Genomic DNA, 27,411 nt, shown 5'->3' on the forward strand with positions numbered 1-27,411 from the left:
CCAGCACTCCTTCATTTGCCAGGGTGGATGGGCTTGCTGCACGATTCATTCCGGTGCTGTAGGGAAAATAAAGGACAGAGGACTGAAATCTTGATTTCCTAAATGGAAGGCCTGCAACCTTTTGGCTGCCCAACCATGTCTCTGTGCATGCACACAATTCCATGTACATCTCTGTTATTTAAGACAGACTGATCAAGGAAAACACTGGTTTGCAAGGTTTATTGTCTGTTCCAAAAATCTCAGTCCAGTTTACTATTGATTATAAAACAATGCCAGTCATCCAAAAATGGATTTGGGTTGCCCAATTTGAAGTATTTTACGTACGTAAGATCTGGAACTAAGAAGACATCTACCACAGCAGAGTTGGGGTTGTTTTTTTTTTTTGTTTGTTTTTAATAAAAATACTTTACGTTTATAAAAAAGATTTGAAGTCCATTCTTAAGAAACAAATATAAGATTAACTGCTATCATTACATGACCACACAATAGGATACTTCTTCATACTCTATTACATATGCTGGGTAAATCTGATGCTTCTCAAAGATGACAAAAATCGAAGAATCCAGAAGGTTGTCCACACAACTGTCATAAAAGCTGTTCTGCTGGTTAGGTCTGGATGGTGGGCGAAGATAAGCAGCATTGCCTTGAACATAATCTCCAACCAGCACTCGGGCTACAAACATGGTCTTATAGCGGGAATCTGACTGGCAATACCGATGGGAGTAGCTAGCATCCCTGGCAAAATAGCTCCCTAAAAAGGAAAAAGAGAGGAGAGAAGATGCTAGGAAGAGCTTAGACTCTCAAGGTGGTTTTCATATCATGCGGATGTGAGCTGGCCCCACATTATGCCTCCTATACAGGTGACACCACTGACCCAACTACAATCCCTGACCACATATTTGACATTCAAATGGTTTTTTGCTTTCAATATTTGGCAAGACTGTTTTATATTTGCTAGTTTATATTGTGATGAGAGGGCATCATAGGAAGCTGTCTTCTGCAAAGTCCGACCAGGGGTCCATCTAGCTCAGTATTGTCTACACAGACTGGCAGTGGCTTCTCCAAGGTGACAGGCGGGAGTCTCTCTCAGCCCTATCTTGGAGATGCCAGGGAGGGAACTTGGGACTTTCTGCACAAAAGTGCTCTTCCCAGAGTAGGCCCATCCCCTAAGGAGAATACCTTCTAGTGCTCACACATGTAGTCTCCCATGCAATTGCAAACCAGTGCAGACCCTGTTTAGCAAAAGGGGACAATTCATGCTTGCTACCAAAAGACCAGCTCTTCACTATGGCTCCAAAAGAGGACAAGTGGATCATGGATAAGGAGAGTCCCACTTCTTTGGCAGTGGTAGATGTAATATATTAATGCAGGACTTCTCAAGCTAGGACCCCTAGATGTTGTTGGACTATAACTCCCATCATTCCCAGCCACAAGGGCTGAAGGCAGTTATAATCCAACAACATCCATGGGGACCCAAGTTTGAGAAGCCCTGCACTAATGGGTACTCTGCACCTACCTCCTCCACTACCTGAGCTATTTATTGTGGAGACAGGTCTTGTCCATCTTGATCGCCATCGGTCTCTGTGTGCATGTATCTGGATTCTCTGCCTACCTCTATTCCTTCCCCATTGGTGACTGCATTGGACAGCTCCAGGGACACAGAGAGTGGGCAAACTTATCAATGCTTGACTAGTATGAGAAAGAATTAAGCCCGCCCCCCCATTCCCCACTGCAAGAACCAGTAGTGAAAGGGGGACATGCACACCACATGGACAGATCTATAGAGAAGCTATGCTTGAAGTTAATCCATCTTGAACCACCAGTCTTGTAAGCAAGCTTTTGGGGGGAGAAGTTACATTAATGGATGGAAAGCCTGTATGCCTGAGCTTTCTGTCTTCATTGTATAGAGGAATGGGGGGGAGAAGTTTCATGGCTAATGGAGTCTGCAGCAGAGAGCAAGAAAGGCAGAGCAATAAGCCCTGACAACAACAGAGAAAGCCAGATCAGGGAGACACACAACATGAGGGGGAAATAAAGAGCAAGACCCTTCCTCACTGTCACTACTCCTAATGCCGCTAGTGGTCACTAGGATAAAAGGTGCCAAGAGTCGAAGCAGCTGGAGTTGTTTCTCCAACAAAAGCACTCCTCCTAGCAAGCTCCCTCCATAAGATAAAGTGTCTAAAAACATGAATGTGTATGTGGACACACACGCCCCATCCATTTAGGTACCTTTTCCATATAACGTTCCGTGGGTCCCACAGATCCTCCAGTCAAAGTTATGCTCACAGATGCCATGTAGATGGGATCTGCTGGTGCCATGGAACAACAGCCTTTCATTTACCTCATTCCCTCCATTCATCTTCTTCATCTGCTCTTTCTGCCTAGAAACAGAAGCATCTGCTTGGTAAAGAAACAAGCCACCCTGTAGCCCAACTCAATGCAATCAAGTATTAAAATGTATCTTCACTATCCAGAACTTGGACACTGTAATTGCAAAGAGATGGGAGATAGTCCACAAATGAAATCAGATTTTTAATACAATCATTGACCAGTATGTGCACAACACCATAGAACAACCTATACAGTTCTAAATCAATGCAAAAAGGCTTATCTTATATACTAGAATTATTCCTAACATATTGATTAAGTGCCGTAAAGTTGGTGCCGACTCTTAGCGACCACATAAATAGATTCTCTCCAGGATGATCTGTCTTCAACTTGGCCTTTTAGGTCTCTCAGTAATGGATTCATTGCTGTTGTAATCAAGTCCATCCACCTTGCTGCTGGTTGTACTCTTCTTCCCTTTCCTTCAACTTTCCCAGCATAATAGACATCTCAAGGGAGCTAGGTTTTTGCATGTGTCCAAAGTATGATAGTTTGAGCCTGGTCATTTGTGCCTTGATTGGAAATTCTGGATTGATTTGTTCTATGATCCATTTGTTTGTTTCCCTGGCTGTCCATTGTATCCTCAAAGGGCTTCTCCAGCACCCAAGTTCAAAAAAGCATCAATGCTTTTCCATCTTGCTTCTTCAGAAGCAAGATGGAAAAGCATTGGTGCTTTCACATCCATACAGTGTCATGGGAAAAACCATTGTCTGAATGATTCTAATCTTTGTAGGGAGACACATCATGGCATCTAAATATCCTTTCCAAGGCCTTCATTGAAACCCTACCATGTGCTGGTTTGCGGAGTATTTCTTGACTGCTGGATCCTTTACTGTTGATTGTCGATTCTAAGAGGCAGAAGCTATCCACCACTTTAATGTCTTCGTAATCAAGTCTAAGGCTGGTTGTTGTACCCGTTGTCATTAATTTAGCCTTCTTTACATTTAGTCATCATCCCATCCCCCCCCCACTGTACTCCTTGACTTTCATTACTTCAGCTTGCAGATCATCTGCATTCTCAACTATCAGAGTGGTGTCATCAGCGTAGTGCAGGTAATTGATGTTACTTCCTCCAACTATAAAACCATGCTCATCTTCTGGAAAGTTTTTCCTATCTGAAAAAACTGAAAACTAACAAATCACCAGGGCTAGATGGTATCCATCCAAGAGTCCTCAATGAACTCGAATGTGAAATTGCCGACCTCCTTGCTAAAATATATAATTTATCCCTACAATCGGGCTCTGTACTGGAGGACTGGAAAGTAGCAAATGTAACACCAATTTTCAAAAAGGGATCCAGGGGAGATCCAGGAAGTTACAGGCCGGTTAGCTTAATGTCTGTTCCAGGCAAATTGATGGAAAGCATCCTCAAAGATAAAATTGTAAAGCACCTAGAAGGACAGGCCCTGCTGGGAGTGAACCAGCATGGCTTCCGCAAAGGTAAATCTTGCCTCACAGACCTTTTGGAGTTCTTTGAGAGTGTCAACAAGTGTGTGGATCAAGGTGATCCAGTTGACATAGGATACCTGGACTTCCAAAAAGCTTTCGACAAAGTTCCTCATCAAAGACTCCTGAGGAAACTTAGCAGTCATGGGATAAGGGGACAAGTACATGTGTGGATTGCTAACTGATTGAAAGATAGGAAACAGAGGGTAGGTATAAATGGAGAGTTTTCACAGTGGAGGGAAGTAAGAAGTGGGGTCCCCCAGGGATCTGTACTGGGACCAGTGCTTTTTAATTTATTCATAAATAATCTAGAAGTTGGGGTAAGCAGCGAGGTGGCCAGATTTGCAGATGACACCAAACTATTTAGGCTAGTAAAATCCAAAACATATTGTGAGGAGCTCCAAAAGGATCTCTCCAAACTGGGTGAGTGGGTGACAAAATGGCAGATGAGGTTCATTGTTGGCAAGTGTAAAGTGATGCACTTTGGGACGAAAAATCCCAACTTCAGGTATACGCTGATGGGATCTGAGCTGTCAGTGCCTGACTAGGAGAGACATCTTGGGGTTGTAGTGGACAGCTCATTGAAAGTGTTGACTCAATGTGCAGCAGCTGTGAAAAAGGCCAATTCCATGCTAGGGATCATTAGGAAGGGGATTGAAAATAAAACTGCTAATATTATAATGCCCTTGTACAAAACGATGGTGCGGCCACACCTGGAGTACTGCATACAATTCTGGTCACCACATCTAAAAAAGGACATTGTCGAACTGGAAAAGGTGCAGAAGAGGGCAACCAAGATGATCAGGGGCCTAGAGCACCTTTCTTATGAAGCAAGGCTACAACACCTGGGGCTTTTTAGTTTAGAAAAAAGATGACTGCGGGGAGACATGATAGAGGTCTATAAAATCATGCATGGTGTGGATAGAGAGAAATTCTTCTCCCTCTCCCATAACACTAGAACCAGGGTTCATCCCATGAAATTGATTGCCAGGAAATCTAGGACCAAACAACAAGAAGAACATTTTCACACAACGCATAACCAACTTGTGGAATTCTCTGCCACGAGATGTGGTGACAGCCAACAACCTGGATAGCTTTAAGAGGGGTTTGGATAACTTTATGGAGGAGAGGGTCTATCACCGGCTACTAGTTGGAGGCTGAAGATCACCTCCAGCCTCAGGGGCAGGATGCCTCTGAGTACCAGTTGCAGGGGAGTAACAGCAGGAGAGACTCCTGCCTGTGGCTTCCAGTGGCATCTGGTGGGCTACTGTGCGAAACAGGATGCTGGATTAGATGGGCCTTGGGCCTGACCCAGGAGCTGTTCTTGTCTTCTTCCAATCCAACTTCTCTCAGTATATGTTCAGCATATAAATTGAATAAATAAGAAGAAAGTATACAGCCTTGTCTTACTCCTTTACCAATCTGGAACCAGTCTGTTTCACCATGTTCTGTCTGGAGACAAGCTTATAGATTTCTCATGAAAACAATGAGATGTTCTGGGATGACCATTTTCTTAAAGATATTCCACAACTTGACATGGCTGACACAATCGAAGGCTTTTCTGTAGTCAATAAAACATATATTGATTTCTTTCTGGTATTATTTGGCTCTCTCAGTTATCCAGCGTGCATTAGCAGTAATGTCTCTTGTTCCTCAGCCTTTTCTGAAGCCAGCTTGAACATCTGGCATTTTCCTTTCCATCTAGGGCTCTAATCTGCATTGGATGATCCTGAGCATTCTTTTGCTAGCATGTGAAATTAAGGATATTGTGCAATGGTTTGCGCAGTATGTTAAGTCTCCTTTCTTTGGTATGGGCATGTAGACTGACCTCTTCCAAACTGTTGGCCACTGTGTCATTCCTCCAAATTTGCTGGCATAGTTTTGGTTAGAGCCTTGACTGTTTCTGTGTTTTCCTCTTTACCATTTCCAACTTTGGCATTCCAGTCTCCAACCACCACCAGCACATCTTGCTTGCATGTTCTGTCAGTTTCAGACTGAACTTGAGCCTACAACTCATCAACTTTCTCTTCTTCTGCATCAGTTGTTGGGTCATAGACTTGAAAAACTCATGTTAAAGGGTTGTCCACAAAATCTAATTGATATTAGTTGGTCACTGACCACACCCTATCTTACTCTCATTGCTATATTCTTCCTGACTATGAAAGCAACACAGTTCCTTCTTTTCTTTTCATGTCCTGAGTAGTAAAAGGTATGATTTTCTGATTGAAAGTGTCCAATTCCAGTCCTTTTTAATTTGCTGATGCCCAAAATGTCAATTAGTAGTTGATTCATTTCATTTTTCACTGTTTCAAGTTTTCCCATATTCATGCTTCTTACGTTCCCCGTTCCCATTGTAATTCTGTCTTTGCAGCTTCCGGTTTTCTTTTCCTACATGGCTATTAGTTTTACATTTATTTACATTTAGGCATCTCAATCAATCAATCAATCAATCTCTATTAGTACAGCCAATGGCCAGAAATACAAGAATAAAATCATTTAGAATTAACAACTTCATTCTGAATAACACCACATATATAACAAAATTTAGCAACAATAAATTAATTCTCATCTTTACAATCCTTTACAATTAAATTTAAATAGTCCATTTCAGTTAATCCTGGAAACAGAATAAGTTGAGGAGAAATATATTTCTTCCTAATTTCACTATAAAATTGGCAATACAAAATGACATGAGCCGTCTCAACTTCTCCCGATCCACATGGACAAACACGACATTGATAAGGAATATTTTGGAATCTCCCCTGCAGCACAGCTGTATTCATGGCATTGCAACGGGCCAAAATTAAATCCCTACAAAATTTAGGTACAGTAAGAAGAGATAAATAACTAGCTGGAGAATAGCTTACAGTTTCAACATTCAGGAAAACACCCCTAGGAATGAGATTCCTGTCAGTCTGAGATTCCTCGTCCAGAATCCTTTCCTTAAGTCTGCCCCTAGCCGCCTCATAGGGCAAACTAAGAACGGCTGAAGGCAAAAATCGGTAATACTGCAATCTTCCTTCACTAGCTTGCAACCAAGCTGAATGATAAGTATCTTGAAAAATCAATGAGACAATACCAATAGGCCTAAACATCAATTTGAGCCAATAACGCAAAATGAAAAACCATGCCCAAGCTTCAACCTTAATCAATTCTGCTTCAAGACGCAGCACTGCTCTAGGCACGCAACCAGGTACTTGAATGACGTTTTTCAGAAAGGTTGATTGTATTGCCTCAACCTTCTCAAAATTGGAGTACAGTAACAATTGAACACCATACAGTAGCTGAGCCCTTACCTTAACATGAAATAATTTGATAGCTGCTGAACATACTGAGCAACTCTAGAGCAGAAGTAGGACCGGATCAAACTGGCACTTCTTCTTCCGCTCTGGATAACAAAATCTCTGTGCAATAGTCGTGATCCAGTAGCAGAAAAAACAATCCTGAGATATTTAAATTGTTTCACTTGTTCAAGTTGGACTCCATTAAAGAACCAGCGATGTAAACTAGGGCACCTTTTCTTTCACATAGGTCTTTTAAATTTGGGTTTTCAGATTTGTTCTGATTTTTAACTAATTTTAAAATGAATTTTAAGCTCTTTTGTATTGTATTTTGTATTTTCTTTTCACCCTTTTTATCTGTTATGATTCAACGTGGAGAGGAGAGCTGGCCTTGTGGTAGCAAGCATGACTTGTCCCCATAGCTAAGCAGGGTCTGCCCTGGTTGCATATGAATGGGAGACTTGATGTGCGAGCACTGCAAGATATTCCCCTCAGGGGATGAAGCCACTCTGGGAAGAGCAGAAGGTTCCAAGTTCCCTCCTTGGCTTCTCTAAGATAGGGCTGAGAGAGATTCCTGCCTGCAACCTTGGAGAAGCCACTGCCAGTCTGTGAAGACAATACTGAGCTAGATAGACCAACTGTCTGACTCAGTATATGGCAGTTTCCTATGTTTCCTAACGTGTTATGTGTTTTTATTATATGTTTTAATCCTCTGCTGTGAGCCAGCCGGGGAACAATTTGTTATGGGGCGGCTAACAAATAAAGTTGATTATTATTCTTATTACTTATTAACTACAGCTTCAATAAGCAAGAGAAAAAGAAGCCTTTATGATTTCATGGTGAGTTTTATGTGCTATAGCACAAAATGTAGCAACACTAATTTGTGTGTGCAGAGAGGAGAAATAAAACATAAAATTCCTCTCTCCTGCCTGGTAATTGAGATAAAAAGGGAGTTACCAATTTACTATGTGGATTACTGCAAAAAAAAATTAATAATAACAAGAAGAAGAAGAAGAAGAAGAAGAAGAAGAAGAAGAAGAAGAAGAAAAATATGCCCCATGGTTTCTTCAGCACCTGATCCACACGGGCTTTTACATAGATGGTAAGGTGTTGGGTTTTTTTAATTTAAAAAAATCTGCCCTCCAAACATGCCAATGGAAAGGCAATTGAGCTAAAGAAAATAATCTAGAAGTTATCAAGGAGAATAAGGGATTGGCTGGATTTGAGCTAGGAGATAACCAGATGATGTTCTGCAAGCATTCACACATTTGGAAGCAAAAGTCCCAAAGGCTTTCACTAGCAGGACCCTCAAGGAATTGCTTTAGTATACAGGGCTCTATGCTCTCGTCGTTAAAAGTCAAAATTCTGCACCAGATAAGCCCAAACACATATTTTGTGTCCAAGGTGCAGGTTTTCAAGGAACTTGGGACGTTTTTTATCAAGCACTTGAAGGCATGGAAGGACACGAAAAGAAATACTACAGGGAGTTTACTAGGTTTGTCGGTGGGCTCCAACAGCAAGGAACGCTCCAGCCCTCTGTGACCTACTTAGCTCTACGCCAGTGCTTTTCAACTGGTGTGCCAAGTGCCACTAGCAGCATTTCATAGTATGGCGGCTGATATCTGCTCTGGTAGATTATTTTTTCATGTGCATGAAATGCTGTCATTACCACGGGGTCTACGTGGCAAAGCTCTGCCTGGCCAATCTCATGAGAAGTGGAGAGTGCCAGTGACAAAATGACTGTGGTAGCCTGGGCCACTTAAAAAAAACAACAACACAGCTTGGGGGAAGAAGGCACTGAGTAGAAGAGAGTCCAGAAAGCTGGGACATTGCTCCGTAGTTGCAGGGGAGTAACAGCAGGAGAGAGGGCATGCCCTCAGGCATCTCGTAGGCCACTGTGCAATACAGGATGCTGGACTAGTTGGGCCATGGGCCTGGTCCAGCAGGGCTTTTCTTATGTTCAGCACGTGCTTTGTGTGCAGAAGATCCAAGGCCATATACCAAGTCAGACCATTGGTCCACCTGGCTCAGTATTGTCTATGCAGACTGGCAGTAGCTTCTCCAAGGTTACAGGCAGGATTCTCTCTCAGCCTTATCTTGGAGATGCCAGAGAGGGAACTTGGAACCTTCTGCATGCATGCACGCAGGTGCTTTTCCCAGAGCCCCATCCTCTAAGGGGAATATTTTCTAGGACTCACACATATAGTCTCCAATTCAAAAACAAACCAAGGTGGATCCTGCTTAGCAAAGGGGACAATTCATGCTTGCTACCACAAGACCACCTCTCCTCCCATTAATACTGGCCTAGAGGGACCAAAGGTCAGCATATGTCCCATATCAACATGTACGCTGCAGGCAATAACTCCATTATGCCATCCTCATACCTGGAGGGCCAACATCTAGCTACACATCCATGACAGCAAACCACAAGAGAGGCCCAAGCAATCTTTTTGGATTCCCAAGTCAGGGGTTCTCAAACTTGGGTTCTCAGATGTTGGATTACATCTCCCATTATCTTCCAGTAACAACTCCCATTATTGCGACAGAGGATGATGGGAGGTGTAATCCAGCAACATCTGGGAACCCATGGCTGGGAAGACCTGCACTAAGTGATAGAAGGAATACCTTTGGAGTTAGGTATTCATATTGGTTACTGTCGTATCCTAGAGGAGGGAGAATAAGAAAGTTAGCTCAGGACTCTATCTGGCCTGAATTATACCATAATCGCCACCCTAGGAAGCAAGTGAAATAATACAAACCACTGGAAGACTTGCCAAAGAGAAGGGTTCTGAATCCTCTGGAGTCTGTGGATAATGTAACCATCCATTGTCTTCTCAAAGAGTTCTTTGATTTCATTATATTCTTCAGTAGAACTGGAGACCTCGACCATCTAGGCAGAAACAGAACACATTACATTCAACACTTGTATAAGGAAAACACAGTATATACAGGTAAAGATCTTTACACAGATACAGATTCACACATTATGTTGAACACACGTCCAGCGGTACACTTCCCGTCTATAATACACAGAAACACGTACATGTGTAAGACCTGAACACTTATGAAACATGATGAGCCCATTCTCACAACACAAGTAGTAGAGAGTTAACCCAAGCAGCTCATGTCGTCTGGGTCACTGGGAGGCCTCCCCAAGCCAACTGCTCCAGAGTTGGGTAGCCCAGATCCACTACCATGTACAAAGTGAGGTAGGAGGAAAATAGAGCCTGTTCTACCTCACTTTGTGGTTGCCTGGAGCACCCCAACAATTAAAACAGCTGCTGAGAGTGGCGGCTATAGAGTTCAATGAAAAGAGAGGCCAGGGAGATAAGCGCTGCTGAACTGTCGCAGGCTGCCTCTCCACTGCTCACGCGGTGCATTGTGGGATATGGGAGGACTTCCTTTCCCTGATCCCACTTGAGGAGTCAGCCGTCATGCTGGTTGAGGGGGCACGAAAGCAGTGGAGCCCAAAGGAGGCACTGACCACCTGGGGGAAGGCACGTAGGATCCTGCCTTCCACCCATCCCACTTTGGTCGTGAGAACAGCCTCTATGTCTGAATAGTGCTAGAGAGCTGCTGCAAATCACTCCCTCTTTTCTTCCCCCTTCCCAGTTTCCCCCCCACGTGTGTGCACCCATCCCATTGGCCAAAACATGCGATCAAGGGAGCACACAATAATCCATATACAACAAGCCAAAGAAAGTTTAAAAACCCTATCAAAACTTAAAGGAGCACAATAAACTAACAGGATAAGACAACGAACAAGCTGACTGGGCTCTAATTGCACAGTTGCTACATGTGTTCTCTTTCAGAAACTCCTCCACATGGGCTGGTTCAAATGTTACGGCTGGGATGTGGTCACAAGAATAAAATTGTTTCCACATGGTCCATGCCGATACAGTAGCATCTAGATGTGGCTAACTTAAATAGAAGCCAGAAGTGCCTTTAAACTTTCCAGGCCCCTAATTTTGGAGCACCCAATTTCAAACAAAGGACCAATGTTTCTTTTAATTATGAGCACACACAAATTAGGAGTATGAGTGTAGGGCTGTTTGCTTTGGGCTTAAAATGAAAGGATAAAGTTGCAAACCAAATCTTCAATGAAGTTGGGGTTTATTTTGCTCCACCGCTTAGTAAAAGAGTATCTGTTTCATTTTAATGACTTGTTCTAGTAAGAACTAATCTGCCTACTTTCCTATCACTATCCCTACAACTGGACTAAGTTTGGTCCAAATCGGTTAGGCAGTTCACACGTTAGCCCACTTGCGCCTCAAACATTCATGCATCCACCATCTTGAATTGGGGTGAATGACATCATTACAAACTACGCCCAATGTGTCCCTACACCTGTAGCAAATTTGGTTCAAATTGGTTAGGTGGTCCAAACGTTAGCCCTCTTGTGCCTCAAATATTCACGTGTCCACCATCTTGGATTGGGGCACTCTCCCTCTTTGGCTACTCCCCACTGCCCAACCTCGGGTCGCGGCTCTGCTCCCCCTGCTCCATCCCTGGCTCCCTCCGCTTGCAGCTCCCTATGGACCTCTCCCCCTTGGCTTGCCAACCCGGGGCCAGTGTCCCCTCCCCGCCCACCTCTGCAGGCACCATCCCCGCCACTGCCTCCACCTTTGTCACCTGCATTCTCTGCCTTTTGGGCTCCTTCATGATCTCCCCTTACTCCCCCTCCCCTCTCTCTCTTCCTTCATGTCCTCCGTTGCACCCCTCTCTCTGCCCCCCTCTCGTGCCCCAAATACCCTACCATCTTCTGCTGGCCTCTTCTGCTGACTCTTCTGCCCCAGACATTCCTTCCCTTCCCTTCTCGCTGCCTCCTCCTCTCTTTGCCTCGTCTCTGTCTTTCTAGACAGCTGACCATCCAGCCGGTGCTCGGTGCTCGTGGCAGTCCTCCGTTATGTCCCCGGATCCATCTGTGTCATCAGCAGGGTTCTCTGCCCCCACCTTGCGATGCAAGTGGGGGTTGCCCCATCCTCCTCTGTCTGCCAGCCACCTAGCTGTGTGCTCAGGTCACTGTCCTTCAATTTAGCCCGCTGCTGCTGGCCTCTGTGGTTCCCTCAGGAGCTCACAAAAACACATCTGCCCTCTACCGTGGCTTCAGGGTTTTTTTTAATTAGTTACCTTACTACTGTTGCTGCAACTGGGGGTCACATCCCAGTGCCGCCAACAGCATGAAAGAAAAGTCTGCCCCCAGAGAGTTCTTACAAGTTCAAAGGTACAAGTTCAAGAGTAGTACACACACTCAATGGTACTCTCCACTCTGCAGGTGCCAGTCTTTAGTGTTGTGGTGGTCTTCTATGCTTGCAGGGTGCCGACCGTCACATCTTCCCCCTCTGACACTCTTAGGTCGAAAGTTAGGGTCAGAGGTTATCCCAGTTCCAGGTCATGTTATTCGACCTGAAACATCTTCCAACCAGGCCCACCTCCCTCTCCAGATATCCCCTTTCACTTGTCTTCGCAACATCACAAGCACCCTCTCTCACCCGTTCGCTATCTCTTGTTGATGTCGCTTCTCGATTGCACTGTCATCACTACTATGCCCATCACTTGTTTCTTCTGTAGTACTTCCTGCCACCATATAATTGGCCCTTGCCGTTGCTCAGCCCTCGACCTCCTCATTCCTTTGTTCCAAGAGGGTGCCAATGATTTGCAAGTTAACCATTTGCAATAGTTTGTCGTGAAGCACCCATCTCTTCCTCTTCAATGGTTGCGTTCTTGCTGTCCCCGTTCCTTTTCCAAAGTCCACATTGTGCTGTCTTTCCTTCCTTCCTATGTTCCTGTGGCCTCTTCTTAATGGGTCCGGGGAACTTCTCCTTCCTGCCTTCTCTCCTCCTCCTGAGATCATTTCTTCCCAGGTCAGGGCATCAGGGTGTGCTGCGTCGAGTTCGGGCTAATTCAGGAGTCTCGCCACCTCCTTTCGGGTCGCCATGTTATCTGGACAGCCCTCCAGGAAATGCTGTATCACCTCTCTCGATGCCATCACTTCCCCCTTCTCTTTCACCATCCTCTTACATTCTCCCCTAGGACATACTTGTTCTCTCTTCTCGCCATCTTTGTCTGTTGCTTGTCGGACCCTGTATGCATTGAGAGGTGGCAGTTGGTGGTAAAGTCGCCACCTCGTCTCCCATAACCGATATGGGATTGCTGGGGTGTGTTTATCCGTCTGCCTCTTGAATGTAGGCTTCAGTTCAGTCCCCGCCCCTCACAGTTGCGAGAGATACATCGACATGCTTTGAGCTCGTCGTTCCCTCTCTCACTAGCTGTTGTTGTACAATGCTTGCGTACAGTTCTTGCCTCAATTGGCGCATCTGATCATTTTTGACTTGCAACTCATTCTTCTGCATTGGGCCAGGGTTGGTGGTCACGGGTGCCTCTGTAGATTTCACATCTTCCAGTGATATCCTCCACGTCTCCATGAAGCGCAGTGCTTCTGCTATAAAGTCTGTCATTTGTTTGTCAGGACCATCACTCTCCCTTCCTTGTGCTTCCCCCTGCTTCCACCAGCTCTTTCGCCACTGCATATGCTCCCAGTTCTTCTGGAAACTGGCCACCACCAGCTGATTCACTGGTTGAACTTCTCCTCCTTCACCCACGCTTTGCCGTTGTTGTTTCTATTTCTCCCACCTCCATGACCCCCAGTTGTTTGTGATGAAGATGGTTGCCTAGAGCACGTAGAGCATTGGAAGTGCAAGTCCGCCCTTTGCCCTCGGCAGCGTCTCTGCATCTCTTGGAATTGCTGTATGACTCTTCTTCCCCAACATGTAAGCCCTGATTTCTCCTTCGACCAGTTCAAACAACAACTTGGGCGGCAGACAGATGGCTGCCAGGGTGTTTGCTGCCAGCTGTATGTAGGTCTGTACAAAGTTTGCCCTTTGGTAGATATACAATGTCCATTGTTTCCACCGTTCTAGTTGCTCACGGGTCTTCCTCCCGCACTCCTCCCAGTTCTTCCTTCATGCTGTGCCTTTTGTTCCATACTCCACCCCCAGGATGTTGATAGTATCCCTGTGCACCTCTATGCAGCTCAATTCAAGCACTCCTCCTCCTCGACCTTGCTCTTTTGCCAGATTTCTGAGCCCAAGATGGTGTGCCCCCCCCCTCCGTGTGTGTGCATGCGCGCACACACACAAACACATGGATGGACGGACATATGGAATCCCGGGTGATCTCATAAGCCTACTGGAAAGTAGGCTAAAAAAGGGTGGAGCAAGAATCAAAGAGGTGCTGTTAAATAAATAGGGCTAAAGGAGGCAGAAGAATCTCCAAAGAAACATAAGAAGCTGCATTATACTGAGTCAGATCACTGGCCCATCTAGCTCAGTATTGTCTACACTGACTGGCAATGGCTCTTCAGAGTTTCAATCAGGAGCCTCTCCCAGCCCTACCTGGAGATGCCAGGGAGTGAATGTGGGACCTTCTGCGTGCAAGCATGCAGATGCTCTTCCACTGAGCTACAGACCTGTCCCTTAAGGGGAATATCTTACAGCACTCACCTGTAGACACCCATCCAAATGCTCTACAGATATCAGTATCAGTATGCCTGAACAAATATGTTGACTATTCACTGTCCTCTCTGGAAGTGGGTGCTTCCAACTGGCTACCTTTGGCCAAAGCTAATGGCAACTTGCCATTCTACTTGTACTAGCAGACTATGGGCAAACTCCTCCCCCTTGCATTCAAGAGCTTGAACTTGGCCAGTTGTGGCTACAAAGAGCCAATAGGTAAAACTAAATACCTTGTAGCCTATGTTAGGCAGTGCTGATTGGTCCCAGCTTGAAGGAAACAAGTGGAACGGAAGAGAAGATTCAAAGCGATTGCTGCAAACAAGTGAGGAAAATCAAACAGCCAAAATTACTGCCATTCTCTGGACTGCCTGTTCTTAAACACCAGCCATTTTCCAAGTTCTGCACTCAAGACTCAAGCCATTCTAAGGAGTGACAACACTTGTCTACCACATGCTTTCATCCGACTTCAGAAGTCATCTCAGGCTTCAGAGAGACTAGTTAAAATAGCAGAGCAGATGTTATGATGCTGCAACATCTAGCCAGGAGTAGGCAACCTTGACTCTCCAGCTGGTGCTGAACTACAACTCCCATCACTCCCAGCCACAATAGATTGTTGCCTTGCACTTCAACCCAAAGAAGTGTTTACGCTTGATCTATGGCACAACCTATCAGACAACGGCTCCAACACAGCTCCAGTTGCAGGAAACAGCCACTGGTGTTTCCAGCAACTGGTGGCTCTGGATGGGGATGCATCCGTGTGGAAGCATATGAAGATGCATCCGGTCAGTGCAGTGGGGCCTGGAGGAGTGCGAGGATGCTCATGCAGATGTGCAGGGCTGTCCTTAGGGCATCGCAAGCAGGGCAACCACCCCAGGCCTCACTCTTTTAACCCCCATTAGAGTTAACTGGAAGGGGGCCTCGCATTGGCTGATTTGCCCCAGGCCCGGTGCCCCACCAAGGCTCTCTAAGGACAGCCCTGCAGATGTGTGCCTGCATCTGCACTGGGTAGGCACAATATAATGGCGGGTGAGCTGGCTAGCTGCCCAGGGTCCCTACCTGAAGGGGGCGCCGAGCGGAGCATGGGAGCTCGGCATTTGTGGTGTATGCAGGCCGTGAGATCACAGCTGGATCCCAGACCTGGAGCAGGAGAGCCCTGGCAGCTAAGCATCAAGTTACCGAGAGATGGCTCCGGGCCCTTTTCATGGGCATTGCTGGGAAAGCAGGGGAACTGAAGCAGGGCCTCTTACACTACTAGGTTTTGCAAACCACACAACTTGGCAACAGTGATAAGCTAACCAGGGGGCAGGGCGCCAGAGGCACTCCTCACCCTGGGTGCTATTCAACCTAGGGCTGGCCCCGATTGGACACATGATATGCTTTGCTTGATCGAGGCAGAAGCCTCTTTCCTCACAAACCATCCGCTACAGCACGGTTGCACATCTTCGACCCTCCAGATGCCATTGGGCTACAACTCCCATTGTCCCCAGCCAGAGTGGTCAAGAGTCAGGGGTGCTGGGGGCTGTAGCCCAACAACAGCCAGAGGGCTCTGGTTGTGCAATCCTGCTCTATAGACCCCGCTCGACAGTAAAAATGAAAAATAACCAGTACCCCTTCTCACTGGTGAGTTCACCTCCAAAGAACACAAGTTTGGGCCATCTGCAGACTCTTCTCCGGGTTCGGAAATGCAGGTTTCTTTGGACCATAGCTGGAGGGAAATTGAACCAATCAATGTTAAATAATGTGTACGGCCACCAAGTAGCAATTCATTTACCATCTCAACACAGCTACAGAGCACTACAGGATAGTATCAAGGTGACCATATACAACATGGACTCCAAGCTGAGGCAAGTATAAACATGCCTTCCCCACCCCTGCCCCAGCATCCTATTCTCTCCCTAGCCCGATTCATACAATATGTTGAACAAGCGTACAGGTGTACAAGCATACAGACATGCGTTAGTGAGAATGACTGTACCTGTGTGTGTTTTAAAACTAAACCTGGGTACAGCCCCCTCAAACGCATGCTAGAGATATGAAGTGTACCATTATACCAGTGTCCAATGTAATGTGTGAATCACAGTACCTGTGTAAACTTGTACGAGTGTTCAATGTAGTGTCTGAACAGGACTCCTTATAGTCACTGTTCCATGGAGCAAGTGCACACAGGGCATATCCAAGCTACCCTCATTGTGTGGCTAAAGTAATCCTTAAAAGTAACCTGAGCAACCATTTATTATTTATTTATTTACCTATCATATTTTTACACCGCCCAAAACTTACATCTCTGGGCGGTTTATAACAAGATTAAAAAGTAAAACATTAATTAAAAACCAAAACAAAACAAAACAAAAATTTAAAAGCAAGAAATTAAAAACACAATTTAAAATTTTAAAACAATATTCTAAAAACAACATTCAAAACAATCAAAACAATATCAGTTAAAAGCCTGGGTGAAGAAATGCATCTTTAAGGACTTTTTAAAAATTGTCAGAGATGGGGAGGCTCTTATTTCACTAGGGAGCGCATTCCAAAGCCTCAGGGCAGCAATGGAAAAGGCCCGTCCCTGAGTAGCCACCAGACGAGCCAGTGGCAAATGCAGACGGACCTCTCCTGATGATCTCAATGGGCGGTGGGGTTCATTACGAAGAAGCCGTGTATACTCCCTCAATACGGGAGTAATATGGTCTCTCCTAGATGACACAGAGACCAGCCTGGCTGCCGCATTCCAGACCAACTGCAGTTTCCGGACTATGTACAAGGGCAGCCCCACATAGAGCACATTGCAGTAATCCAGTCTGGAGGTTACCAGCAGATGTACTACTGTTCTGAGGTCATCTAACTCAAGAAATAGACGCAGCTGGCGTATCAGCCGAAGGCACTTCTGGCCACTGTCTCAACCTGGGACACCAAGGAGAAACTTGGATCCAGAAGCACCCCTAGACTGCATACCTGTTCCTTCTGGGGAAGTGTGACCCCATCCAGAACAGGCAGATCAAAATAGTCTCTCAAGTTCCGACCCCGCACAATGAGTACCTCCGTCCTATCTGGATTCAGTCTCAGTTTGTTATCCCTCGTCCAGCCCATTACTGACTCCAGACAGGCATTTAGGGAGGTTATGCCCTCTCCTGATGATGCTGACATGGAGAAATAGATTTGGGTGTCATCAGCATACTGATAGCACCCTGCACCAAATCTCCTGATGATCTCTCCCAGCGGTTTCATGTAGATGTTAAACAACACTGGAGACAATACGGAGCCCTGAGGGACACCATACAAAAGTTCAGATTTTGAAGAACAGCAGTCTCCAAGGGACACCATCTGGAACCTGCCCAAGAGGTAGGAGCGGAACCACTTCAAAGCAGCGCCTCCCACCCCCAACCCCCCAGATGCTCCAGAAGGATACTATGGTCGATAGTATCAAAAGCCGCCAAGAGGTCCAAAAGGGCCAACAGAGTCACACTTCCTCTGTCAATTGCCAGTTGAGAGATCATCCATCAGACCAACCAAGGCAGTCTCCACCCCATAGCCAGCCCAGAAGCCAGTTTGAAATGGGTCTAGATAATCAGTTTCCTCCAAGACTGTCTGGAGCTGGGAGGCCACCACCCTCTCAATTACCTTGCCCAGCCACGGAAGGTTGGAGACAGGCCTGTAGTTACTCAGCTCCAAGGGATCCAAGGTAGGCTTCTTTAGAAGCGGTCTAATAATTGCCTAGTCTTAATAATAAGACTAGGAGGCATCCTACTTTCCCTCAGAGACACATTTATTATCTCTACCAGGCCTTGTACAACAACCCCCCTGCCAGATAGTATAAGCCATGTCGGGCAAGTGTCAAGAGGACAGATGGTGGGCCGCACCCTTCCAATCAGCTTGTCCACATCCTCAGAAGTCACAAACTGGAACTGATCCAGCCTAATCACATAAGGGGAGTCACTGGATACCTCCGCATCAGATACTGAAGTAAGTGCGGAGACAAAATCCAACTATGTGGGGACAGAATGTCATACCAAGTGTAGGGAAGGGAAGACATGTGCACATACTCCTTGAAAAACTGGGTGGCCAGAGGGCATCAGCCAAAGCAGTCCATATGGAGACTAAACAATTGAAAATGTATGGAAAGAGAGTGAGAAGAAAACATTTGTTTACCTCTTTTCTGAATACGAGGCTGCAGCTAAGGAGTATGGCGTGTAAAGGAAGCAGCAACTCTCCTTATAAGACTCTTAATCTCACATTCACCCATAATTCTGCATTATATTCGAGAAGTTTCACATCAAGCCTTGACAAATTTTCTTTAGATCTAGGTCCGAAATTTGGGAGCCAGACAATGGACACTTGACAAAGAGAGCTGGTCTTGTGGTAGCAAGCATGAATTGTATTAATTAATGAATTGAATTGCATGAATTGTCCTGCAACCTTGGAGAATTCGTTGCCAGTCTGTGTAGACAATACTGAGCAAGATGGACCAATGGTCTGACTCAGCAGAAGGCAGCTTCCTATGTTCCTAAAATCACTGGACTTAGTGATAAACATTGTGGTGGGGTTGGGGAGATAAATAGGCTTATCTTTATCCCCCTAACAAGTAACATACTTACTACAGAAACAGGCTGCCTGTGCCTGGTACAAAAATATTTTATTAAGTAACTCTGCCTCTGGATATCCTAGTCTAGGCACCACAGTTAAATTTCTTGGTGCCATGGCTCCCTGGCACCTGGGATTTGTCTAGTCCAGCCTCACATGGAGGATGTGAAGTCAAATTCACAGATATTCGTTAAATCTTGAATAGATACCCTAACCTTTGAAGTTTAGCTCATACAGCTGAGAGCCAGCACGGAAGAACACAACGCCTCTCTGGTCAGCGAGAAAAGCAGCCTCCAGATCCAAAGATGAGATTGAAGCTGTACAGTGCAGTGGATGCTACAAAAATTTAAGGGGGGCACAGAACAGAAGTATATTCATTAGTTTTGACTTTTTAGGCATTACGCAATAATCAGTAGGCTTTAGCCCATAACCCATTCGGATACATCGGTATGGCTTGTGTCTCGTCTCTCTCAAACTCTTATAACACAGTAGAGGCCAAGTAGACCTTGGGCTCTACCAGAGTCCTGAACAGCAGGGGCCAGAGACAAGTTCTTTTTGTTTGTGGCCTCTCGACTCTGGAAAGCCCTCCAAGATGAACTTCACCATCTCCCTCCTTCAGCATTTTAAAGAAATACAGAGACTCATCTTTTTATAGAAGCTTTTTAAAATACACACACGTCTGTTCTAGTGAGTTTTAGTGTGTTAATCTGCTTTTAATTGGGTCTAGTTTTAAGTGAGTTTTATTCACTTTTCTTTCTTTCGTTCTAATTGTAGTGAGCCATCTCAAGCAGTATTGCACTGGAAGCAGGGAGTGGGGGGATGGAGGTGGGATAGAAATATTTAAATGAAATTAAATAAACAGCAGCCTCGGAAAAAATAACCAACACCAGAAGCACCCACACCACTCAAGGACCTAGAAGGTAAAAGGAAAAACCATTTGAATTCCAAGCCATGGAAGGCAGCTCCTTGCATGTGTCAAGAGTATCTGGTGAGGGGAGCAAGTACCCCCTCAGACAAGTAGTTTGCCCCTCACCTGCACCCCCATTTCTGTTTCAGAAATCTAACATGGCGGGCATGGCCTGCCCCCACCCAGAAATCCACTTTGTCCTTTCTCTGCACGCCCTCCCCGTTTCCCCCCCCTTAGTGCTTCCACTGGCTCAATTCAAACTGAAGATGAAGCGGTGCAGCCTGTCTCTGCCCCCCACCCCCGCTGAGTCACAAGCTGTGCTCTCTGTTCTGGGAGGGATACAGTGGGAGGGTCTGACATAGCTGCAGGATCTCCAACAAAACATGGGGAGGGGCCAAGATGGCCCCTCCCAACAGTGCCCCTGTGAGGTCGGAATTTGACACTGTTGGCAGTGCACAGGCCCAGTAAAAGCCACTCATTGAGAGGCACCTGGACTTGGTTCATCAGGTCAACAGCAACTTACCTTTTTGCCATATTCAACCCACTGGCCAGTTTCATCCAACCAATACCAGACAAATTCTATTCTGACAATGGAGTCTAGGAGCATGACAGATGGCCTACGAGAGATGGTCAGATGTGGATTCTAACTCCAGTCATCTTCTGAAAATGTCCTGGACGCCAGTGAGAATTTGAAAGTAGAGGAACAATTCACACTTCAGTCTGAAAGGCAAAGGTAGATTAGCATCAAGCTAAGAAGGTTAGCCAAATCCACTGGTTTTTAAGGATACCAATATGGGGTGTGTGCACTAACTGGGTAGCATGAGATAGTAGAAAGCAGAGAGAGAGAGAAATCTCCTGATGTGGCACTGCACATGCATTGCCAGTGACAAGAAATTTCAAGCACACTCCATGTGATGGCCATTATTTCTACATCCTAGTAGGATAACATCTGCTCTGAAATAATGCAATTAAGGCCAAGCCCAATTTGAATCTTGTTCCCTTCCAATTTTTAATATCCAGTTTGCATCTGCAAGTCAGTAGTTAACGCAGCTTACACTCATGAGGAGGACCGGATAAACTTATATATGCAAGTCTTAGATTCCAGAAGAACGAAAGCGACCCTCAAAGGTCATTTTTGAAGAAACCCCCCCTCCCCACCCACCCAATCTCTTAGTTTAAGATAAAGTAAAGTTGTGCCATCGAGTTGGTGTCAACTCCTGACAACCACAGAGCCATGTGGTTTTCTTGGGTATAATACTGGAAGGGTTTACCATTGCCGTCTCCCATGCAGTATGAGATGATGCCTTTCAGCATCTTCTATATTGCTGCTGCCCAATATAAGTGTTTCCCATAGTCTGGGAAACATACCAGCGGGGATTTGAACTGGCAACCTCTTGTTCCCTAGGCAAGTTACTTCCCCGCTGTGCCATTAGGTGGCTTAGTTTAAGATATTCAAAGAGAAAACACAGCAGTTCTTCCACATTTAATGAGCAAGTTATCCAGTTAAATTGTAGTCAAGCAAGCCCATATGTAAGGGTACAGAGGGCAAGGAACAAAGGTGACAGAGTGTGGAAAGGTATGGTTGCCAGCTTAACTATGAGTTTAAACAGAAGACTGCTGTTAAAGACACAGGAGCAAGCCAAGCCAGTTTCTCTTTTGGTCCATTGGCAAACCTAGTGGAAGAATTCAAGAGGCTCAGAAACCTTCCGGATATTTTCTCCTTGCAAAGTGCTAAATGCATTATGTTCTTCCCATCTGTCCTACATTATATACTTTTCTTATCTCTGGTACACATATCAGCAGCACATTACTAGAAAGGAATCCTTTGAAAGACCATACTGGTCCTTTCCAATATCACTAGAACAATCGTGGAAGCTGACAGCTGCATGGCTTTTCCTAGTCCTTCCCAAAGACCAGGGCCCCCCAGATGTTGTTGGACCTCAGCTCCCGCAACATCTGGTGACTCCTATCATAGACACCACGTACTTAAAATTGTGGTATGCACAACCTATGCCTTCCTGTTGCTGAACTACAACCCCCATCATCCCTGACTATTGGTCACTATGACCATGGATGATAGGAGTTCTAGTTCAAGAACAGCTGAAGGGATGAAGTTGTGCATCTCTGCTATACAGTGTTGAGCCAGGTAGAATGGTGCGAGTTCGGGTGGAGACGGCACAGGAATGCCAAACCTAAATAAACCAAACTCATGAGACTGACTCACTGAAGACAGATTTCACAACCATCCATTGCTTTTCATTTCAAAGCTGGCTTTTGGTGTCATTTTGTTTTAATACCCCACAAGGCCAGGAAAAGATGTCTGGCTTATCCTGTATTTACACCAAATGGATCACAAGCTCAGGGGTTCTCAGCCTTGTGAACTACCGACATCTGGGGATTCAACTGCCATCAACCCCAGCCAGAATGGCCTTGAGCTCTTTGGGGACAGGGAGCCATTTAATTTATGTTTGTTTTTTTATAGGTAAGCCATTTTGGAAATTTTGGTTGAAAAGTAGTATATAAATGTGTAGTAGTAGCAGCTCAGTGGTAGAGCATCTGCTTTGCATGTAGAAGGTCCCAGGTTCAATCCCTGGCAGCATCTCCAAGGAGATTCCTGCCTGCAGCCTTGGAGAAGCCACTGCCAGTCCGTGAAGACAATACTGAGCTAGATAGACCAATGGTCTGACTCAGTATATGGCAGCTTCCTATGTTCCTATGAGAGGAGAGCTGGTCTTGTGGTAGCAAGCATGACTTGTCCCCTAAGCTAAGCAGGTTCCACCGTGGTTGCATATGAATGGGAGACTAGAAGTGTGAGCACTGTAAGATCTTCCCCTCAGGGGATGGAGCCACTCTGGGAAGAGCAGAAGGTCTCGGGTTCCCTCCCTTGCTTCTCCAAAATAGGGCTGAGACAGACTCCTGCCTGCAACCTTGGAGAAGCCGCTGCCAGTCTGTGAAGACAATACTGAGCAAGACAGACCAATGGTCTGACTCAATATATGGCAGCTTCCTATGTGGGCTGGGAAAGACTCCTGCCTGAGATCTTGAAGAGCTGCTGCCAGTCAGTGCAGACAATCCCAAGCTAGATGGACCAATAGTCTGACTTGGCATAAGGCAGCTTCCTATGTTCCTAAGAGAGGTACCATCAGAGAGACAAGAGGAAGGGGAAGATGGTCAACACTATGTGGATAAACCAACTGCTTTCCCTGGGAGAGAGTCCCCTCAAACGCTCCCTCCCAGAGAAACAGCCCTGCTTAAGAGAGAACATCAGCACCTATCGGCAGCCATTACATAACTGGCCACATTTACCTCAGACTGACTTGCATGTCCTGCAAAAGGGTCAAAGGCTGCCATGCTGAAACCAACTCAGAGCAAGAGGTCAAGAATGACCAAGGGAACAGCATAGCTGTGAATGACGGAGGGCACAGTCAGCTACTTCCTAGAAAACACAAGGCTGGGTCTGCACATGTAGCAGGTGGTGGTCAAATGCTACCAGGCGGGATCCCATTTCTGAATCCTTATCCATGTAAAATATGGCCCCCTGCAAACAGAAGACCCAAGAAGAACGGTTCTCACCCAGCCCTTTGCTCCTGTGCTGGCTTCTAGCTAGCAGTGAGTTCTTTAGAGTAAGGGAGCATGCAGAAATGTTATTATTTATGTATTATATTTTCATCCCACCCTTCTTTGAGGGAACTCAGAGTGGCAAACATCGTCTCCTCCATTTTATCCACACAATCACCCTATAAAGTAAGATAGGTTAGGCGGCGGGGGGGGGGGGAGAGAGAGACTGACTCAAGGTAATTCCCATGGAGCTTCATGGTGGAGTGGGGATTTGAAACTGGGTGTCCCCAGTCCTGATTGACACCACACTAGCTCTCAATCTCCACTGGAAGAGGCTGGAATGGGACCATGCTTTCTGCCTCCTCCTCTCTGCAGGAGAAAAACAGGCCTTTGCACATTTTTCATGCCAAGCCCAACTGCCTCTTTCCTAAATGAAAAGTTTGCTCACTCCCTTCCGAAGTTCCTGTCCTTTGCAAAAGAAGCCAGCAAGGCTTTGAGGAATATGGTTGCATGCAGCATGTAGTTTTGCACCAGAGGTGAGGGTCCCAGGCAGGCCCGTAGCCAGCTGGTGGCATGATGTGTACCTGCCACACCAAAAGATTATCTTTCCTCCGCAGCCTCACTGATGGTTTTCACTGAACATTTTAAATGCTGCCTCCCCCCGGCTTCTGCAATCCTGCCCCCAAAATTTTGAGGCTGACTACAGGCCTGGTCCCAAGGTGAGAGAAGGAACAAAAAAAGCAGGATTCTAGAGGGGGCAGTAAAACCAGCTTTGGAGAGGTGGGGGGGGGGGCGTTTCTTGCAAGTAGTGGGAGAGCTCTAGGCTCTGTTTATAGTCACAGCCAAATTCCCCTCATATGGTAGGCATTTTGCTGCCCCCACCCCCCAAAAAACCAGTTTCCTTCCTTCCAAAAAACCAGCTTATCTGGCAGACACCCCAGAGAGAGACACTAGCCCTATTCAGACATTATGTTGCGTGCGTGCGTGTGTGTGTGTGTGTGTGTGCGTGTGCGTGTGTGTGTGTGAATGGCTGAACTTGCCATCTTTCGGACAGTGGTCCTGGGTACAGGCCCCTCAAAGGGTAAAACGAAGAAATGTACTGCTGCATCTGCATTAGGGATGTGCACGAACCAGTTCGAAGGCCATGTTGGAGACCTCCGAACCGGTTCGGAACTGGACCAGTCCGGCGGTCCGGCACTGAGGGGGGTCTACCTTTAAGGGCGGGGGGGAGAACTTACGCCTCCCACCGCGCTTCCCCCTCCGGCGCTGCAGTTTAGACCGAAGTTTTTGGGGCGGCAACGTTCCTCCCTGCTGCCCCTGCCCCCGTCGTTGCCCGGAAGTCACAGTAAGATGAACAGGCATGTGCGCGTCGCGGCACGCGCACGCCTGTCGCTGCCGTGCACGCACATGCATGTTCATCTTACTGTGACTTCCGGGCAACAACGGGGGCAGGGGCGGCAGGGAGGAACGTTGCCGCCCCAAAAACTTCGGTCTAAACTGCAGCGCCAGAGGGGGAAGCGCGGTGGGAGGCGTAAGTTCTCCCCCCCTGCCCTTAAAGGTAGACCCCCCCTCAGTGCCGGACCACGCCGCATGGTTCCATGCACACCACTAATCTGCATTCAGTATAGCTTAAGTGTGTACTACTGGCATACAGATCTGTACCTGTATACACTGTACACAGACTGTACAAGCACTGAACGTAACACGTGAATAGGAACACAGGCTCTCCAGACAGGCAGCTATTCCATTACTGTACTGAACTCCATGGAGATCCACACAGAGAACATAAGAACAGCAGTGCTGGATCAGGCCCAAGGCCCATCTAGTCCAGCATCCTGTTTCACACAGTGGCCCACCAGATGCCACTGGAAGCCACAGGCAGGAGTTGGGGGCATGCCCTCTCTCCTCCTGTTACTCCCCTGCAACTGGTAAGTCAAGGCTCAACCATAGACTTTCCAGGTTTGGGGCCAGCATGGCCCAATGGTTAGAGCAGAGGATTCTGTCTGGGAAGACTCTGGTTCAAATTCTATCCCCCCATGACGGTCAATAGGTGATCCCAGGCAAATTACTCACTCTTAGCATAACCTACAGGGCTGTTGTATGTTGTAAAGAGGGGGAGGGAAAGGAGCCACAAATATTTGGGGTCCTTGGAGGAAGGGTGGGTTTAAGAGGTGTTTTCGCAGGCCTTCAACTGAGATTGTATTTTAAATTTTAATGTGTTTTTAACATGTTTTTATCTATAATTTTTATCTTTTTATGAATTTTAAATGTGTTATATTGTATGTTTTAATTCTGTAAATCACCTAGAGTTTTTTATACTAGGCAGTATATAAATTCAATAAATAATAATAATAATAATAAGAGGTAATAAGGAATTATAAGCATAACCAGAGTTTAAATATACAAGGTGTTTAAATGAAAGATTTTTAAACGCTTTAAGATCAGACGGCAAAGAAAGGATTCCTGCAAGTTTCACTTACCTTTTATAAAGGTAAAGTTAACCTTTCCAGAGAAGTGCTATAGGGATTCTCTCGTGGAAACACAGCAGCAGCTTTTCACACCGTCTTCTTTTGCTCTCGTGAGAAATAATTCTACTACAACAAAGTCTTACACATAGTCCAAAGCCAAGCCAGCAGCATATACCAAACTAGAAAAGATTCAAGATGGACAGCATTCTAAAAAAATAAAAATAAAAAGCTGCCCAGGAAAAACAAAACTTCTGAACAAAGATGGTGTAAAGCTGCTAATCTTCGCAAGCAGGTATGCAACTAATTCGAAAGCAGAACAATACAGAATATCAAAGTCCTCCTAACTCCACCCCCACCCCCCTTTACCAAACAAAAAGCAAAAATGCCCCAGTGAACTTCTACCTAGCCTAACTACTCCACACTCCTCCCAGGCTGGAAAACCACGCCTTGCAGCCTCCTATTTTTCCGGGATAATTAGTCACCTGCTTCTGAGTCAAAGGCACACGATTAACCCTTTCCAGTACTTTCCCAGGACAAGTGCTGACTGCTTCAAAATGTGGTTCAAACCACCAATGCAATCAGCGAATGACCGCCAATTGTTTAAGGGCACATAGTTTGAGACCTAGATAGATTTATTTAATAATCATTCCCTCTAGGGCTGCCCATTACTCGGTTTGTGAAGTTATCATAGCTCTTTGATCAGCTCATAAACTTAGTATATTTCTCTAAGGGTAGAGTTTAATAGTCTAAAGTCCAGAGACTTGAACAAGCCTATGACTGACTGACAGTGACTGTGTTTTAAGAGCAGTTCAGAGCCTGATTCAGATATTATGCTATACAAGTGTACAGTTGACTGTACACTTGTGTGTTTGTGCAAATGATTGTACCTGTGTTCATTTTAAAAGTGAGCCTGGATACAAGCCCTTCAAATGCATGGTACAGATAGAAAGTGTACTTCTGTACCTGTGTTCAACACAACATGTGAATATCTGCACCTGTGTACACTGTACACTCATTGTACAAGTGTTGAAAATAACATGTGAATGGGCCTCAGCTCAGTAAATCAAACACTGGGTAGAAGAGTTGCTTCCCATGCCAAGAAGGCCTGGCAATCCTCATTCTGCCTCCTCTCCATTGTGTGTCAGGCAGTCTTTCCTATTTTAAAAATGTTTTAACAAACATACATGTGTTCATCCTCAACTGTACTTCTCCCCCCCACACACACACACACAATCCCCCAATTTAAGACGTGTCTTAAAAGCAGCTTCTGCAAGAGT

The 27,411-nt window shown here is 45.8% G+C and overlaps 2 protein-coding genes across 3 annotated transcripts in view; both read right to left on the reverse strand.

Annotated features, from left to right (window-relative positions):
- Positions 1 to 200: 200 nt before the first annotated feature.
- LOC128328072 (protein mono-ADP-ribosyltransferase PARP12-like) lies at positions 201 to 26,568 on the reverse strand. 2 transcript variants are annotated; one of them, XM_053257665.1, is made up of 8 exons: positions 26,147 to 26,568; positions 20,632 to 20,828; positions 19,417 to 19,537; positions 16,235 to 16,331; positions 14,857 to 14,938; positions 9,883 to 10,002; positions 2,230 to 2,377; positions 201 to 751 (listed from the first exon to the last, which is right to left on the reverse strand). In XM_053257665.1, exons 2-8 carry the CDS (start codon positions 20,713 to 20,715, stop codon positions 471 to 473), a joined length of 933 nt encoding a protein of 310 aa, XP_053113640.1. In that variant the 5' UTR covers positions 20,716 to 20,828; positions 26,147 to 26,568; the 3' UTR covers positions 201 to 470. The 2 variants fall into 2 exon arrangements, with proteins under 2 accessions (XP_053113640.1, XP_053113639.1); XM_053257664.1 differs by having other exon boundaries at positions 2,230 to 2,381; positions 9,872 to 10,002; positions 26,147 to 26,567.
- LOC128328071 (cystine/glutamate transporter-like) overlaps positions 26,177 to 27,411 on the reverse strand; it is a 60,129-nt gene continuing 58,894 nt past the window's right edge. The window contains exon 16 of the transcript XR_008308983.1: positions 26,177 to 26,313. The gene's annotated coding sequence lies outside the window, so the exon portion shown is untranslated. The remainder of the gene's footprint in view (positions 26,314 to 27,411) is intronic.

Source organism: Hemicordylus capensis, chromosome 5, assembly GCF_027244095.1.
Source record: "Hemicordylus capensis ecotype Gifberg chromosome 5, rHemCap1.1.pri, whole genome shotgun sequence".
NCBI classification, from domain to species: domain Eukaryota; kingdom Metazoa; phylum Chordata; class Lepidosauria; order Squamata; family Cordylidae; genus Hemicordylus; species Hemicordylus capensis.

Excerpts from the sequence above, each read along its gene's own strand:
- LOC128328072 (XM_053257664.1), bottom strand. The coding sequence starts at position 20,715 with ATGCTCCTAGACTCCATTGTCAGAATAGAATTTGTCTGGTATTGGTTG. Across the intron at positions 16,332-19,416 it reads GTATGAGCTAAACTTCAAAG|CTATGGTCCAAAGAAACCTG; the intron begins GTTAGGGTATCT and ends ATTTCCCTCCAG. Across the intron at positions 752-2,229 it reads CGGAACGTTATATGGAAAAG|GGAGCTATTTTGCCAGGGAT; the intron begins GTACCTAAATGG and ends TTTCCTTTTTAG.